Raw genomic sequence first — 13,190 nt, forward strand, 5'->3', positions numbered from 1 at the left:
ACCTGCTCACCTTCTTGCTTAGCAAATGGAAAATCTAGCAGTAAGTGGTTCTCATATTACAGTCTCAATAATAATCATGACATTCAGACAAAACACTGACCATCTCATGCCTCTGTGCGTACCATCCCCATCTAAATCTGTATCTCTGTCTTGATAAGTCATGCAACCCAGCTGAACTTCCCCACCCAACCAATCATAATTTGTTCTGTTGTCCTATTTTGCTATATGCTATACATATAATATATGCTGCTTTTCTGTTGCTAAATCTGGACTGAATAATCATCGTCATTGTACTGCACACTTGTTCTTTCCACCAATAGATGCCAATGTGTAAATGTTTTAGGTTATCATTATGAGAAGGGTTAGGTGAAGAGGTGTTGTTATGAGGTTTAGATAAGTTTAATTTTGCATGTTTATTATTCCACTCCCATATCTGTTCGAATTACCATTTTATTTCTCCCGCCGTGTTTTCCTGGATTAGGGTCTTAAAGTGACACAATGTAGGTTTTGCTCTCCGGTTCCCCCCACAGTTGGTAAAAGATAATGTTTGTTACAACTGTCGTAAAAAAAATATGTCATGGTAACATGCATTTGTTGACAAGACAATGATTTCTATAAGCTCTGAGGCAGGACTGCTAATGTACAAATAACATATGTCTTCCAACCAGGTACAGTAGCCGATGTTATAGCATTTATTACAGATATGATTACTTTGTTTTATTTTTCAAGAGATTTTAGAAACCAAAACTATGGATATGCCATGAAGTTTGAATGTTGTCGTTCTTTTGGTGGCATGGACACAGAATCAGAAGGCGATGCAGACCTGCTCAGGCTTTGACAGAGGTGACTTTCACCCTGTTGTTAGTTGATGTACCATCAAAATAATCTTGGTGAAATCTGACATTGTGTCACTTTGAAGGTCCAGTGTGCAAGAATTATACCTCATTACCACTGGTCAAAAACCTTTGACCAGCTTTGGCTCTGATCCGCATTAGTGGGATTGCAAAACCCCGGGTGAACATGCTGATTTCTTCTTCGTCTCCGTAATTTTTTGGCAGTGATACAGATTTAGTCGTGACGTCTGGCACAACACTAAGATGTACATTCAACTTTGGGGAATTAATATAGCCATTCGCTATGTATGTTTTAATTAACCTTTTTTTTTTTACAACGTGAGACAACACTGGGACCAAAGTGAGAGATAATCACCTTTTTCATTATGCAGGTTCAAAAATCCTGGGTATGTCTGATAATTTTATTGTGAAAAAGGCTTTAGTGACATAAGTGAGACTGCAGTCGATAAAAAACACAAGACTCAACCCATTCTTTTGTGAAGCATGTCAGGAAACTATGGTGGCCTTCACATACCAGAAACAATCTAAACATCCTTTCACTCCACTTCACACTCTCTCTGCTTCTGTTTCTCTTTCTCCTTTTGTTGGTTTATCGGGTTTCTATTAGCAGAGCCATTCTTCGTTTACGTTTGCTGCTTCAAAAAGCGAAACACTTGCTCAGGCCTGTTTGTCCATTCAGGCTGCAGTGGAAACATGCCAGTTGTAAGGTGGTGGCCTCCGTCAACCAACACGTTTGCCTGCAGTTCATTCTATGGCTACCAAAACCAAACGATTCCTATTTTAAATTACTTTATAAACATTACATGTATGGGTAGTATTTTCAATTTTTGACAGTAAACCCTACAATAATTATACAACAACAATGATAAAAAAAATGATTAAATAATTACTTATTATTCATCTTGTCAACCTTACCTGCTCACATTGCAAGTGATGGTAAGGGACACTTTTCTAAGCGAGATCTCACAACTAATCCTAGTTGTAGTCACAGTCTCACCTCTTGCTCCCGGACGGCGCCTCGCTCTCAGCTGTGTCGTTAACCCTTTCAACTACTCCCACGTCTCTAACCCAGGAAACCCATCTATCTAATCATCTGATCATCAGAGTCATTTTAGTGCAGCCTCAACAGGTTTGAGCCAGTGTGTGAATTGTATCTACTGTTCTGTCTCTCTAGGAGCTGGAGTTGTGTCGCAGGCTCTATAAGCTGCACTTTCAGCTGCTGCTGCTCTTTCAGGCCTACTGTAAACTCATCAGCAGGGTTGATACCATCAAGAGGGAGGCAGAGGTGAGAGTAAAGCACAGTAAACGTGCTGGTTAGTTTTGATAAAGCATGTCTGAAATGTGTTTCACATGTAAGTTGGAGTTTGTGTTAAGAAGACGGTTTATCAACCTCATCTCTGTGAGAGAAATGAGAACAGACTTATTGCATTACACTGCATCCTGCTGTGAAAGCACTGTGCTTGACTGTTGCCTCAGTGTCTCTTACTCAGAAGGTTTTATTTCACATTTTGAATAATATATCAAATGGTTTATATTGTAAAATAACCAGTTTATCATCTTAATTAAGTAGTGCTGAATCTGTATTGCTGCGTTGATGTTGATTGAAATAATTTCTCGACTATTTCTGTTAATATTTTGTCAAGGTTAAACATCAGATTGTGTGTGTGTGCGCTGTGTTGTACGCCACAACTGTATAGTAATGTATGTGTGTGTTTCTAAGGTGACCAACATGTCTGAAGAACTCACAATCCTGGAGAGCTGCTTAAAGGAGGCGGAAACGAGGAGCGATACTCAGGAGGATGTGTGTATGTCAGACACTGGGCAGATCAACACAGAGACGGCTATCCAGTCTCTGATCGAAACTCTGAGAGCCAGAGATTTCGGCTTTGCCCTCACACAGGTCAAAATCTTTCGGTAAGAGGAACAAAAAAGTCCCAACTGTCAAAACAAGTGTCATTTGTAATACTTTCATGCTCTGAGAGCATTCAGCATTTGAACAATTACATGCGACTAATTGTCATTAGCTAACTGAAGATAAATACTTGAATACAATCGATTTTCACTTTCCATACTCCCAAATTTGATGCCATTTTCTTACTATAATGACATTAAGATATGCAAAGGGAAAAAAAAAAACAGAGGAGAGACGCTGGAGAGAAACTGCTTTCAGTCTTTATTCCATAATTCTTTACTCCACAGTTTTTTGTGTACCGCAGAATCTCTGCTTGTACTAACCCTCACCCTCTTTTGTCGTCAGGTCCATGTGGCCCAACGACATTTTCGGCAACGAGACGGATAATGCGGTTCAGACGCTTTTGCACATCTACTTCCGGCACCAGACACTGGGACAGACGGGCTGCCTGGCAGTCGTGGGCCCCAGCAGGGACCTGACGCAGGCGAGCACCCGCCTCATGGAGCTCAACCTACAGATCCGCGAGGCTCTGAGTCAGGCACAGGCCTGCCAGCCACACACCACTGTGGTCAGCAGCACTGGACTGTGAGCCCGTGGCACTGCGGACTAGAACAGACTTGGACCCCGCCGTCTGTGCAGACCTCTCCTCAGCTGGAGAGGGAGTGTAGGTGGCGCGGGGCCGCGGAGGAGGACAAGAGAGACTCCACCTTTAAAGGGCTAAAGGATGTGTGGGAATAACTGTGACTCTTAATATATATTATTACATGTATGAATGCTTAAATCTAATCTATCTTTTCCCTGACTAAGCCAACTTGCAAAATTCAGTTGCAATAAGTCATGCGGTGGTGTGCCTGAGACGGAAGAAAAGAGGACGTAGTGGGATGACAACTTTTTTTTTCTATTTTCTGTTTGACTCCTTTTCCTCTCTCTCTCTCTCTCCCTCCCTCTCTCTTTTTTTTATTAATTTTGCTGAATCTGACTCAATAAGCATATCGTAGTGATCGGGGGCCGAGGCCGGGGCTGGGTTTTGGTGTTTGTACGCATGTAGAACAGTCCAGAAGAGGGTGCTGTACGTGTGAGGATACACCGTCAAGATTCATGAGCAAAAAAAAACAAAACTTATAAAAGAAAAAAAAAATGTTTTCCAAAGCATGCTTGAAAGAGAAAAGCACTGCAAGAATATTTTTTTGAGAAATGTATTTTTTATTAGAGCTAACATCCTAGGTTGTAAATGTTAGGGTATTTAACATGTAATTGTAACCCTGTGGGAAATGTTTGCCTTCAGGGAGTGTAAAAAGAGAAATATATCTGTTTATTGATCTGCTTTGAGAGGAATGTTAACCTTCAACAGGTCTTCACGCAAAACTCACTCTTAAACCAAATAAGTAGCTGCCTGTAGAGACTCTCGACTGTGTGATTATATATTGGATATTTTCTGGTATACGCTCACACACAAATGCATATAATTGCACACAGGTGCAGAACTGGCTACAGCTCATAATGGAAACATAACTTATTTTACTCTGTATATATTTTAGAGAAATGTATAGTGTAAAACCAGTATTTTTCCCTTGTACTTTTGTGTAATGCACTGTTCATCCGAGTAGGATGTATGTATAAAGCTAATGTGATGAGAGAAAGCCAAGACCAGATTTGAGTCGTTAATGATCCAGATCCATTTTTTTTTTTGTCATGTAGTCACAAACTTTTGAAATTTCCCAAAGGCTGCCTTGGTTTTTGGTGGGTGTGGTCGTGTTTCAAAGAGGGTCAGGCTCATTTGGGACAAACCACCCGTCGGTCTTTATGAAGGCATGGGAGATGTAATGTAGCCTCTACCTCCTGTTGACCGCACCAGTCCAGCCAAGCCACGTCATATGCATTCCTTCTCTACTGTCAGGACAGCGCCCCCTGCAGCGGGAGACTTGTTTATCCATGCAGGCTAATCCCATTGCAAAGCAGCGCTTGTCCTCCACATTTGATCTCGTTTTCCTTTGTGTGTGGTGTCACTGAAGCCGAGTTACTCCGTTAGGATGGCCCTACATGCTGCTGTGACTGCAGGACAAACTGTTACATTAGACGCTCTCTGTAAATCTTGTCATGGCACATTGTAACAGTCACTGTACTCATTCCTCAGCTTTTTTTCCTCCCCCCTGCTTGTCTGGTACATTGAATGCTGTTCTTATTTAATAGATTTACCTGGAAGATGTTTTAATGTAGAGGTGCATTAATATTTTCTTGTTCACTCACATACCAGCCTTCTCTCTGGATAAATAAAAGCCTAATCATAAAGCACGAGTTTGTAAGTGGTTTCCACTATGAAAACACCCCCCTACCCCCTTCCAAAGGAATAATCGTTACCCTTAAGTACCAGAAATGCTTTGCTTCTAGTCCAATTTATAGTACTCTAAGCTCAAATACAAAGTTTAATTGTTAACTGATCAAGTTCCTACATCTTTAAATTTGTAGGTGTAGGGTAGGCATCAACATCGGTCACAGGTGAGACCTCCACTTCCTGTCCAGTGAACACAAGACTATAGTACAGAATGCATGGTAGCCATTTATTATCCTTTCTTACCAATTTCATCAACAAAACAGGCATGAAAATAAGTTTCTTAACATGCGCTTTACATTCAAGTAAATATGGCGCTGGGCTGAAGATGCTGCTGCCCCACAGAGGACTTGAATTACAGGCAAAGTTCAGTTGAGACGCTCCTCAAATGATGTATTTGAAGCTGAACGTGCTGTCACAGGAGAGACGCTTGCCTTTGCATCTGCCACACAGGTCCTGTCTGTGGGGCCGCTTGGGGTCAACGTGACGCTGTGTTAATGCACACGAACAACGTGCTTTGTTGCAAGTCTGGAAATAAAATTTAAAAAAAAGGTTAGAAAGGGTAGCTAGAGTGAAGTCTCAATGGAATAGTTTTGATTTACAGCATGAGCAAAAGGTGCTTACGTGACATGTGATGTCCTCAACGCGATATGGGTTGAATTCCTTTTGGCATTTCCGACAGTACTGCTTGAAGTAAACCTGAAACGGCAAACCATTTTAATTTTGGGCACTAGCATCATTCTCAAAACTACATTCGATTACACATTAAAAAGAGGCTAATGTTGCCTCAAACGTCTCACCTTGTTGGTTCCCTGAACACACCACACATAGGCGCTCTCCCATCGCAGATTGCATTCTCTGCAGTGATAATATCCGTACTTCTGTTCCAGAAACTGAGAGGTTAAAAAGGTAAATTAGCTGGTGTGTTCACTCACTGAGAGAAAGAGAGAGAGAACACCATTTTTAAATCTAGATGTTTAACAATTCAGAATCCAATTGTTGGTCCATTAGCTGATAATGGAGACAGATGTATGCATTTTAGCCCCACAAAATTGATTTTATTTGAAAGCACCATTTACAGCTCTGAATCAGTCATATCTCCTGAATCCAGATAGTATCACTCAAACTACTTCAAGAACATTCCAAAAGAGTTTAATAGAAAATGAGCAACAATCTGTCCATCAAATCCATTCAAGGATGAAACATCCTTTTGATCTATGGCAGTTATTTAGATTTGAAGGGACAATCCATTTTTGGCAAAGAGAAATTTGTATCCAAGAAATTATCTTTCAAGGAGAGGATTTACTTTTAAGAATCTGTGAAATATGTTACGTAAAATGCATTTTACATTTATTGGTAAAATGCTGCAGTTGAATACTTAAACCTTCCTTCAGTTAGGGTTGTACCCTATTGTAAAAAACATTGTGGACAGAAATCGCAACCTGTGAAGAGATGACCTGATAAATATAAGGCTAGTTTTGGGGCTTTTTACAATTTTACAGCTGGAAAAGTAAATCAAATATCAAATCATTGCTGTACATGAACTGACCTCAGCCATCATTAGTCATAATGCTCTTCCTGCTAAACTCATGTCAAATGTCTGCAGGGAAGAGACCAATAATGTCTCTAGATAGTTGTCACTTAAATGCATGATGGACACTTAACCATAGCTTAGAACTGTTTAGCTTCTCATTTGAAAAATATTCCCCTAATCATGCTCAGTGTTTGTATACAAGTGTTGTTCCATGTTATTCTGGCAGAAAATATCTCAAACTCAAAGTTTGTAATGAATGAAAATACGTACAAAGTAAAATAAAGAGAGAAGGTAATATAAAACAAGACAGGCGAGAACACAAAGTCAGTTCAAAGACAAATACGGATGTAAGTCACTTGTAACGAGTTGATTGAACCCACCTGGAAGCGCACACGCGCCTTGACCTTTGACCCTTCTGCAGCTGGCGGGGTGTCCTCGCTCTTTGTAGTTTGTTTGATTTTGTTATTTTCATTCAGAATGTGGACTTGCATTTTCTCTCCACTCTCGGTCGCCTGGGTGTCGGGCGGCGTCACGGTGTTCGCTTCAGCGCAGGACGTTTCTTTCACGTCGTCATTGTTGTTGTTGTTGTTGTTGTCGTCCACCAGGAAGGAGGTGACGCTCCTGTAGGCGATAGGCGAGTACACGGCGAGGGTGCGGGGGTAACGCACCCCGCTCGCTGGCTTGGGGCTGCCGCTGCCGCTCCTGCCGCCGGGCGACACCGCGTCTTCCTCCTCCTGCTGCTGACTCTTGCGCCGGAAGTCCCGCTTCATGGACAGGAGCGTCCGCGGGCCGATGGAGCACTGCACCGACGCGTCTCTCTTCGGGTTGACCTGCACCGCCACGTCCTTGGTGTTGGCCTTCCGGAGCCTCGGGGTGAGTTTGGGGTTGATCTTGGATAAGATGGACTTGAGGTGAGCGCGCTGCTGGTTGTTGAAGGCGTCAGAGTCGCCGCCATAGTGGCTCAGGTAACTTTTATATTTCCACCCAGCGTCTTTGGCTCTGGAGTATCTGCCCGAGTACGGGTTATTATTATAGGAATAGAAATAGCTGTCGACTGGCTCGTCACCAAACGTCGCCATTGTGTTCAACCAAACAAGATTGCGAGGTGAATCATTTAAATAATGAAGGTAACAGTCGCGCTCCATCAGGACTAATCACTGTCAGCTGTGAGGTGCCATTCATGACACTTAAGTCTTAACGAGAAAATGTCTCAAAGTATTCACTTACTGTCTCATCATATTTTATACTTTCCGTCTTAAAACATTGACTTACTGTCACAAAATCACTTAAAGTGTTATTGCACAGTCAAAACACACAGGCACATTGAATAACTGCCAGATAATAATATTGAAATTTGAAGTTATCTCACTCATTGAACATTTTTTGACAACTCTTCAGCCATAAAATCAAAAAACAATCCGGGCAGCCTGGTTATAATGATGGTCATAAGAGGGTTAATATCTCAATATTGATTAACTTTATCACAGTATCGACTTACCTTTTCAAAATGACTTACTATCATAATGTAATTAAATAATATCTAAAAAGAAAAAAAAAAATACTCCCTATCTCAAAATATTCATTTACTATCTGAAAATAATGATTCAATTTCTCAAACAGAAATTAATCAATATTCTGTAGGGCTGCACCGATTGTAATTAATCGTCAACTATTTTAATATTTTAATAGTTGAAGGGTGTTTTTTTCAATAATTAAAGCAATTAAATCATTAAAACTACATCATTTTTGTTTGTAGATAAAACAAAACATTTGAGAACATAATTATTTCCACGTTTGGTAAACACCAATTAACATTTCTCAACATTTTCTGACATAACAATACTTGATTCATTGAGAAAATAATCTACAGATGAATCGATTTTGAAAATAACCGTTAGTTGCAGCCCTAATATTCTGATATAGAGATTTTTTAATGTGAGATATTTGTTAGTAACTTATTATTTTAAGAAAGTTTATTTTCATGATAACTTACTGGATTGCATTTCAACAACATGACAAACAAACCATTTTTTATTATTATTCTTATAATTTATACAGCATTGTACATTTGTTGGTGTCTCTTGGATAGTTTGATTGTGAGATGTTTTTGGTCTATCACACACACACACACACACACACACGTGCAGTGTGTTAAACTGCGTGATGATTCATGTAACTGCCACTTTATATGAAATAATGCAATGTCTTTAAACCTCTTGGTGTGTTTTTAATCAATATATTAGACACATGAAGCTTATGTTTTCAGTATCATCACTCTGGATGTCTCCTTTTCTTTTTCCTGAATGTTCTTTATGAATGGCAGCCGTGAATCCACCTGCAGCTCCTCTCCTGCTCCACTACATCTGTAGTTTTTCATTTTTTATTTTAGCAAATCAAACAGGAGTTGGATCAGGAGGACAAGGGTCCAACGTGATGGTGTTTGGGTCGCTCACTGTCACGGCTCCGTAAGATGAGTCAAAGTCCTCATCGTCGTGAAACCTTTGATACGATATGTCCTCGCCGTCTTTCATGGGGTCAGGTTTGTGCAGCACCTCCTTCCTGTACATCCTGTAGGCCAGGATGAAGACGCCGGCCTCAGCTGCCTGGAACAGGGCATACAGCAGAGGGAACATGTACATCCCTCCGATCAGCTGAGGGGGGAAGGCCAGCTTCAGGATGGCGGTGCACAGCTGCACGTTCTGGCACCCGGTCTCCAGAGACACGGCCCTGCAGCTGTTTGGCGGCAGGTCAAAGAGCCTGGCGAGGCCGTAACCTGCAGCGTAGCCACACAGAGGCATCAGGACAGCCACCATGTAGACTGAGAACGGGATGGTGGACAGCAGCTCTGGCCCCAGCATCGCTCCAGTCAGGATGAAGAGCAGTATGAGGGTGATGAGCAGGGACCACAGCGACGCCTGTGAAACACATATTCAGGATGAAGAGGACCTTTTTTAAAGTAGAGATTTATGAGGTTCTTATGCTAGAGTTTGACAGCATTCAGCCTGTTTTCATCGAGGGAACACAGCTACGCATTGTTTTGATTTGAACGGGGACTGCTGAGGAAAATATGTTTCAAAGACCCAACTGAAGAACATAAAACATTCCTTTGAATATTTGGGTTTAACATGCTCTTGTTGGCCATTGCTTTTCTTAGGCAGTGTATATTGTTTTCAACACAGAGGCTGTGCTGCAATCATAGACTGTACATAAAAAGTAGATGAAGTCTTCCGGTTTGCTGTAATAGGACAACTATAAATACATTGAATAGCCACCAAATAAGTCAGTTTGATTGGAGGTCTATGGGAAAATGCATTATTAAACATTTTTTCTGAAGAGTTAATGGTCTCAGTTGTTCAGTCTCGGGTTCATTCTGTTCTCATTCAGAGTTCTCAGATAAAACTTCAACATATTATTGTTAAATGTTCAATCTCCAGGCTTCTAAACCAGTTGGGCCTATTTCTGCTGTCTCCTTTCACATCAAAACAACTGTGTGTGCATTTCTAATCCAGACAATGTCAATTCGGCACAGTACACACTGGTGCCCTTTGCCAGTCACCTGCCAAGTAACTGTGCATTGAATTGATGTGGTCCTCTGTCACGTTTGGCTTTGATCAGAAAAGAGAGGGAGGAGCTCTTCCTGACACTGTGACGTCATGTCACTGTCCCTGCGGTCAGGTTCCCTCTCTGTAGAGAATTACGCAATGCGCTTTTGCGCAAAAGGTGGTCTTTCACTGTGTGACTCACAAATGGCTCTAATCGAACTCTTTTGATCGCACTCCCTAGTTGGAAACAAGCCCCGGCAGTCTGTTCTTTAATTACCTTCAGAACAGTGTCAGCCACGCGAGTGTAGCGGTACCTCAGCATCACTCCTAAACCAATGGGGATGAGGGTGCTGCACAGGGTCAGGATGATGGCACCGAAGGGCATGAGGTTGACCACAGGTGTGTTGATCCACGCCCGGCTGTAGATCCACAGACACAGCGGCATCAGCACGAGCGCCAGCAGCGTGGACGAGATGGTCATGATGATGCTGAGGAGAGAAGAGAAGAGAAGATCAAAGGACGGAGGTCTGGATCACTCTCTGAGATGAGATGATGAAGTTGCAACTAACATTTAAACTTGTGAAACCATATTACAGCCTCAGCTGATCACATGTTTTTGTAGTAGATCTACCTCAGATTCATCTCTCCGTGCACCAGCAGAGACATGATGTTTGATAAGTTTCCTCCCGGGCAGCAGCCACACAGGAGAACGGCCATCGCGGCCACATCTTCCAGAGAGAAGGTCAAAGCCAACAGAAAAGCCACCAGAGGCATGATGACAAACTGGCACACCAGTGCCAGCAGCACCCCGATTGGTCTGCGAATGTGTTGTCCGAGCTGGCTCACCTCCACCGTGCAGCCCAGTCCCAGCATGGTGAAGCACAGCACGAGTCCAACAAACACATTTATCCCGTGGCTGAGCGGGGAATCCCAGAAGGCAGGCATCAGGTGAGGGGAATCCGTCAGCGGAGCGACCATGAACTCCGCACCGGCCGCTGTCCTGATTGTGTTGCCTTCAAGAAAGACGGCACTGCGCGCCGCTCCTAATCTCGCCCTGACTCCATCCTCCGCAAAATCCATAGCTTCCTTCAAAGTGTCAGGAATCAGAAAGTCCACCAAACTAGTTTTTTGAGCATCACCGCTGAACACGCTGGAGTTCTCCATGGCTCAACAGGAGGACAGAGTGTATCCACTCGACGCCCGTGCGTAAAATGACTCCCCTCTGGTGGCGCGCTGTCACTAATGAGCCGCGGAGGATGCAGTGGTCAGAGAATGAGATGGTGCCATCATGTCACTGACTGTCTTAAAGCGACTCACTGAGTCAGACTGGTGCGCGGATTGGTTCTCTGATAGACGCACATAGCTGGAGGGGAAAGTCTGCACACAGATTCACAGCGCACGGGCCAATCAATAACGCGCAGGCTCTTATACTGAAAGAAGAAGAGAAATGTCCTGAAAACATCAATTTTAATCATGATATATTGACAGTTTTCCATTTGGAAAATGACTCCCATGATGTCAGAGGCTATTTCGCCCCATTTTCCAGAGGATATAAATTAAATCTATGGAACATGAAGCCGCAGTGAAGACCAGCTGTTTGTAGAGGTTGAGTAAGCACAGCCTATACACGAGAGAAAAGTGTGCTGATTTTTATATTTGTGCATCAAACTGTGAAAGTCTGCCTCCGTGGTTCTTTTGTTGGCCGTGCTGCCTCTTTCAAGAAGTGTGCGCATTACGCACGAGTAGAACATCCACGGCTGTGTGGAGGATGGAGCCCATGTTTGGTTTATATAGTCAAATGTTTTTCTCTTGAGTATCTGTAGATACTCAAGATTGTGATGAATCCTTATCAGACATGACAAAGTGATATTGAGCCATCCCCATTAGTTTCCTCTTCATTTTGCGTGTAGGTCAAACCAAACGAGTGGCGCTGGTGAAATATGACAGTCTGCTGCTGTGACACTGAAAGAACTGTGTTTGTTTTCGTGTGCAGACTGTGATCGTCAGGGAGAAAGGTCTTCCTTTGGTAAGAAGAAGCTGAGAAAATGAACGCATTGACGTCACCGAGGCTGGAATGGGATGGGACAGCATGCACCAGTCAGTGACTCAGGCTTTCGTCTGTCTCCTCCCTTTCCCGGAGACACAGGCCGTGTCCCCCATTAACCACTGTGTGACTCCAGGTACGTAACGCAGCAGCTGTTTGTGTACAGAATACATAATGTGTTGGTAGCTACAGTACATGTAAGACACTGAAGCAGCAGAGTAATCCAGGGAGAGTTTTCAATGAGCCTGATTTATATACAAGTTTATTAATGATATAAAGGATAATACATCCTGCAGTGTAGACACGAGGACACACAGCCACAGGTTAGTATACTTGTAAGCACTATTGATGGGACTGGGGAGCTTAATTTAATGTCTCCAGACCGGGTATCAACATCCATCCTGAGCAATTCATTCACAAGAAAGTCACAAGAAGTCCAGGTGTGAACGCATCCGGGGCACATTTGACACCTGATCCCGGTTATTAAATAGTAAAATAATAATTAGGTGTGTGTTCAGTAGTACAGGCCAGAGAGATTTGTGTGCTTACGGTATGGCCCTAAAAACTTTGGGAGCCAAATAACTTTGCTGATGTTTAGAAAAGATCTGTAAATGTCACACACAAAGTCAGTATTTTCCACTCAAAAATCAGGTCCTCAATGTGTTTGTGTTACTAATACTGTTTTAAAAGCTGCTAAAAAAACAAACAAACAAACAAAAAAAACAACAGGCAAACGGGGAACATTTTTTCAGCTTTTATTTGAAATGTGACTTTACACAGGGAAACAGAATGTCATGTTTGTGGATATAAAAAAAGTTCATTAACAAAAACTGTCACACAAAAGGTGTGGTATGTCTTTTTGCAACATTCGTTGTAGCTCCCCACTGAATCTGAGCTTTGACAGAGGCACCTCTCTCTTTAATAAATAGATTCATTTACAGAAGGAGTAATTAGTTATAAATATGAAGGCGCATA

The 13,190-nt window shown here is 42.3% G+C and overlaps 3 protein-coding genes across 6 annotated transcripts in view; 1 reads left to right on the plus strand and 2 right to left on the minus strand.

Moving 5' to 3' along the window:
* Window positions 1-5,055, plus strand: part of LOC122780892 (protein furry homolog-like) — a 60,463-nt gene extending 55,408 nt beyond the window's left edge. For 3 of the 4 annotated variants that reach the window (XM_044044273.1, XM_044044271.1, XM_044044272.1), the window contains 4 exons: window positions 23-40; window positions 2,029-2,139; window positions 2,575-2,768; window positions 3,112-5,055. In XM_044044273.1, the coding sequence (XP_043900208.1) occupies window positions 23-40; window positions 2,029-2,139; window positions 2,575-2,768; window positions 3,112-3,355 (567 nt within the window). In that variant the 3' untranslated portion in view covers window positions 3,356-5,055. The remainder of the gene's footprint in view (window positions 1-22; window positions 41-2,028; window positions 2,140-2,574; window positions 2,769-3,111) is intronic. The other variant, XM_044044274.1, reaches the window with a different exon arrangement.
* Window positions 5,056-5,310: 255 nt separating this feature from the next.
* On the minus strand, window positions 5,311-7,729 carry zar1 (zygote arrest 1). The gene is made up of 4 exons (XM_044044635.1): window positions 7,010-7,729; window positions 5,896-5,988; window positions 5,720-5,794; window positions 5,311-5,623 (listed from the first exon to the last, which is right to left on the minus strand). Exons 1-4 carry the CDS (start codon window positions 7,706-7,708, stop codon window positions 5,480-5,482), a joined length of 1,011 nt encoding a protein of 336 aa, XP_043900570.1. The 5' UTR covers window positions 7,709-7,729; the 3' UTR covers window positions 5,311-5,479.
* A 913-nt stretch (window positions 7,730-8,642) lies between these two features.
* On the minus strand, window positions 8,643-11,478 carry slc10a4 (solute carrier family 10 member 4). Its single transcript, XM_044044565.1, has 3 exons — window positions 10,803-11,478; window positions 10,449-10,659; window positions 8,643-9,544 (listed from the first exon to the last, which is right to left on the minus strand). The coding sequence occupies exons 1-3, from the start codon at window positions 11,333-11,335 to the stop codon at window positions 9,023-9,025; spliced, it is 1,266 nt and encodes a 421-aa protein (XP_043900500.1). The 5' UTR covers window positions 11,336-11,478; the 3' UTR covers window positions 8,643-9,022.
* Between the last annotated feature and the right edge of the window lie 1,712 nt (window positions 11,479-13,190).

Source organism: Solea senegalensis, linkage group LG14 (genome assembly GCF_019176455.1).
Source record: "Solea senegalensis isolate Sse05_10M linkage group LG14, IFAPA_SoseM_1, whole genome shotgun sequence".
NCBI lineage: Eukaryota > Metazoa > Chordata > Actinopteri > Pleuronectiformes > Soleidae > Solea > Solea senegalensis.

Excerpts from the sequence above, each read along its gene's own strand:
- slc10a4 (XM_044044565.1), bottom strand. The coding sequence starts at position 11,335 with ATGGAGAACTCCAGCGTGTTCAGCGGTGATGCTCAAAAAACTAGTTTG. Across the intron at positions 10,660-10,802 it reads CACGGAGAGATGAATCTGAG|CATCATCATGACCATCTCGT; the intron begins GTAGATCTACTA and ends TTCTCTCCTCAG. Across the intron at positions 9,545-10,448 it reads TGGCTGACACTGTTCTGAAG|GCGTCGCTGTGGTCCCTGCT; the intron begins GTAATTAAAGAA and ends TGTGTTTCACAG.
- zar1 (XM_044044635.1), bottom strand. The coding sequence starts at position 7,708 with ATGGCGACGTTTGGTGACGAGCCAGTCGACAGCTATTTCTATTCCTAT. Across the intron at positions 5,795-5,895 it reads GTGTTCAGGGAACCAACAAG|GTTTACTTCAAGCAGTACTG; the intron begins GTGAGACGTTTG and ends TTGCCGTTTCAG. Across the intron at positions 5,624-5,719 it reads TTGAGGACATCACATGTCAC|ACTTGCAACAAAGCACGTTG; the intron begins GTAAGCACCTTT and ends TTTTATTTCCAG.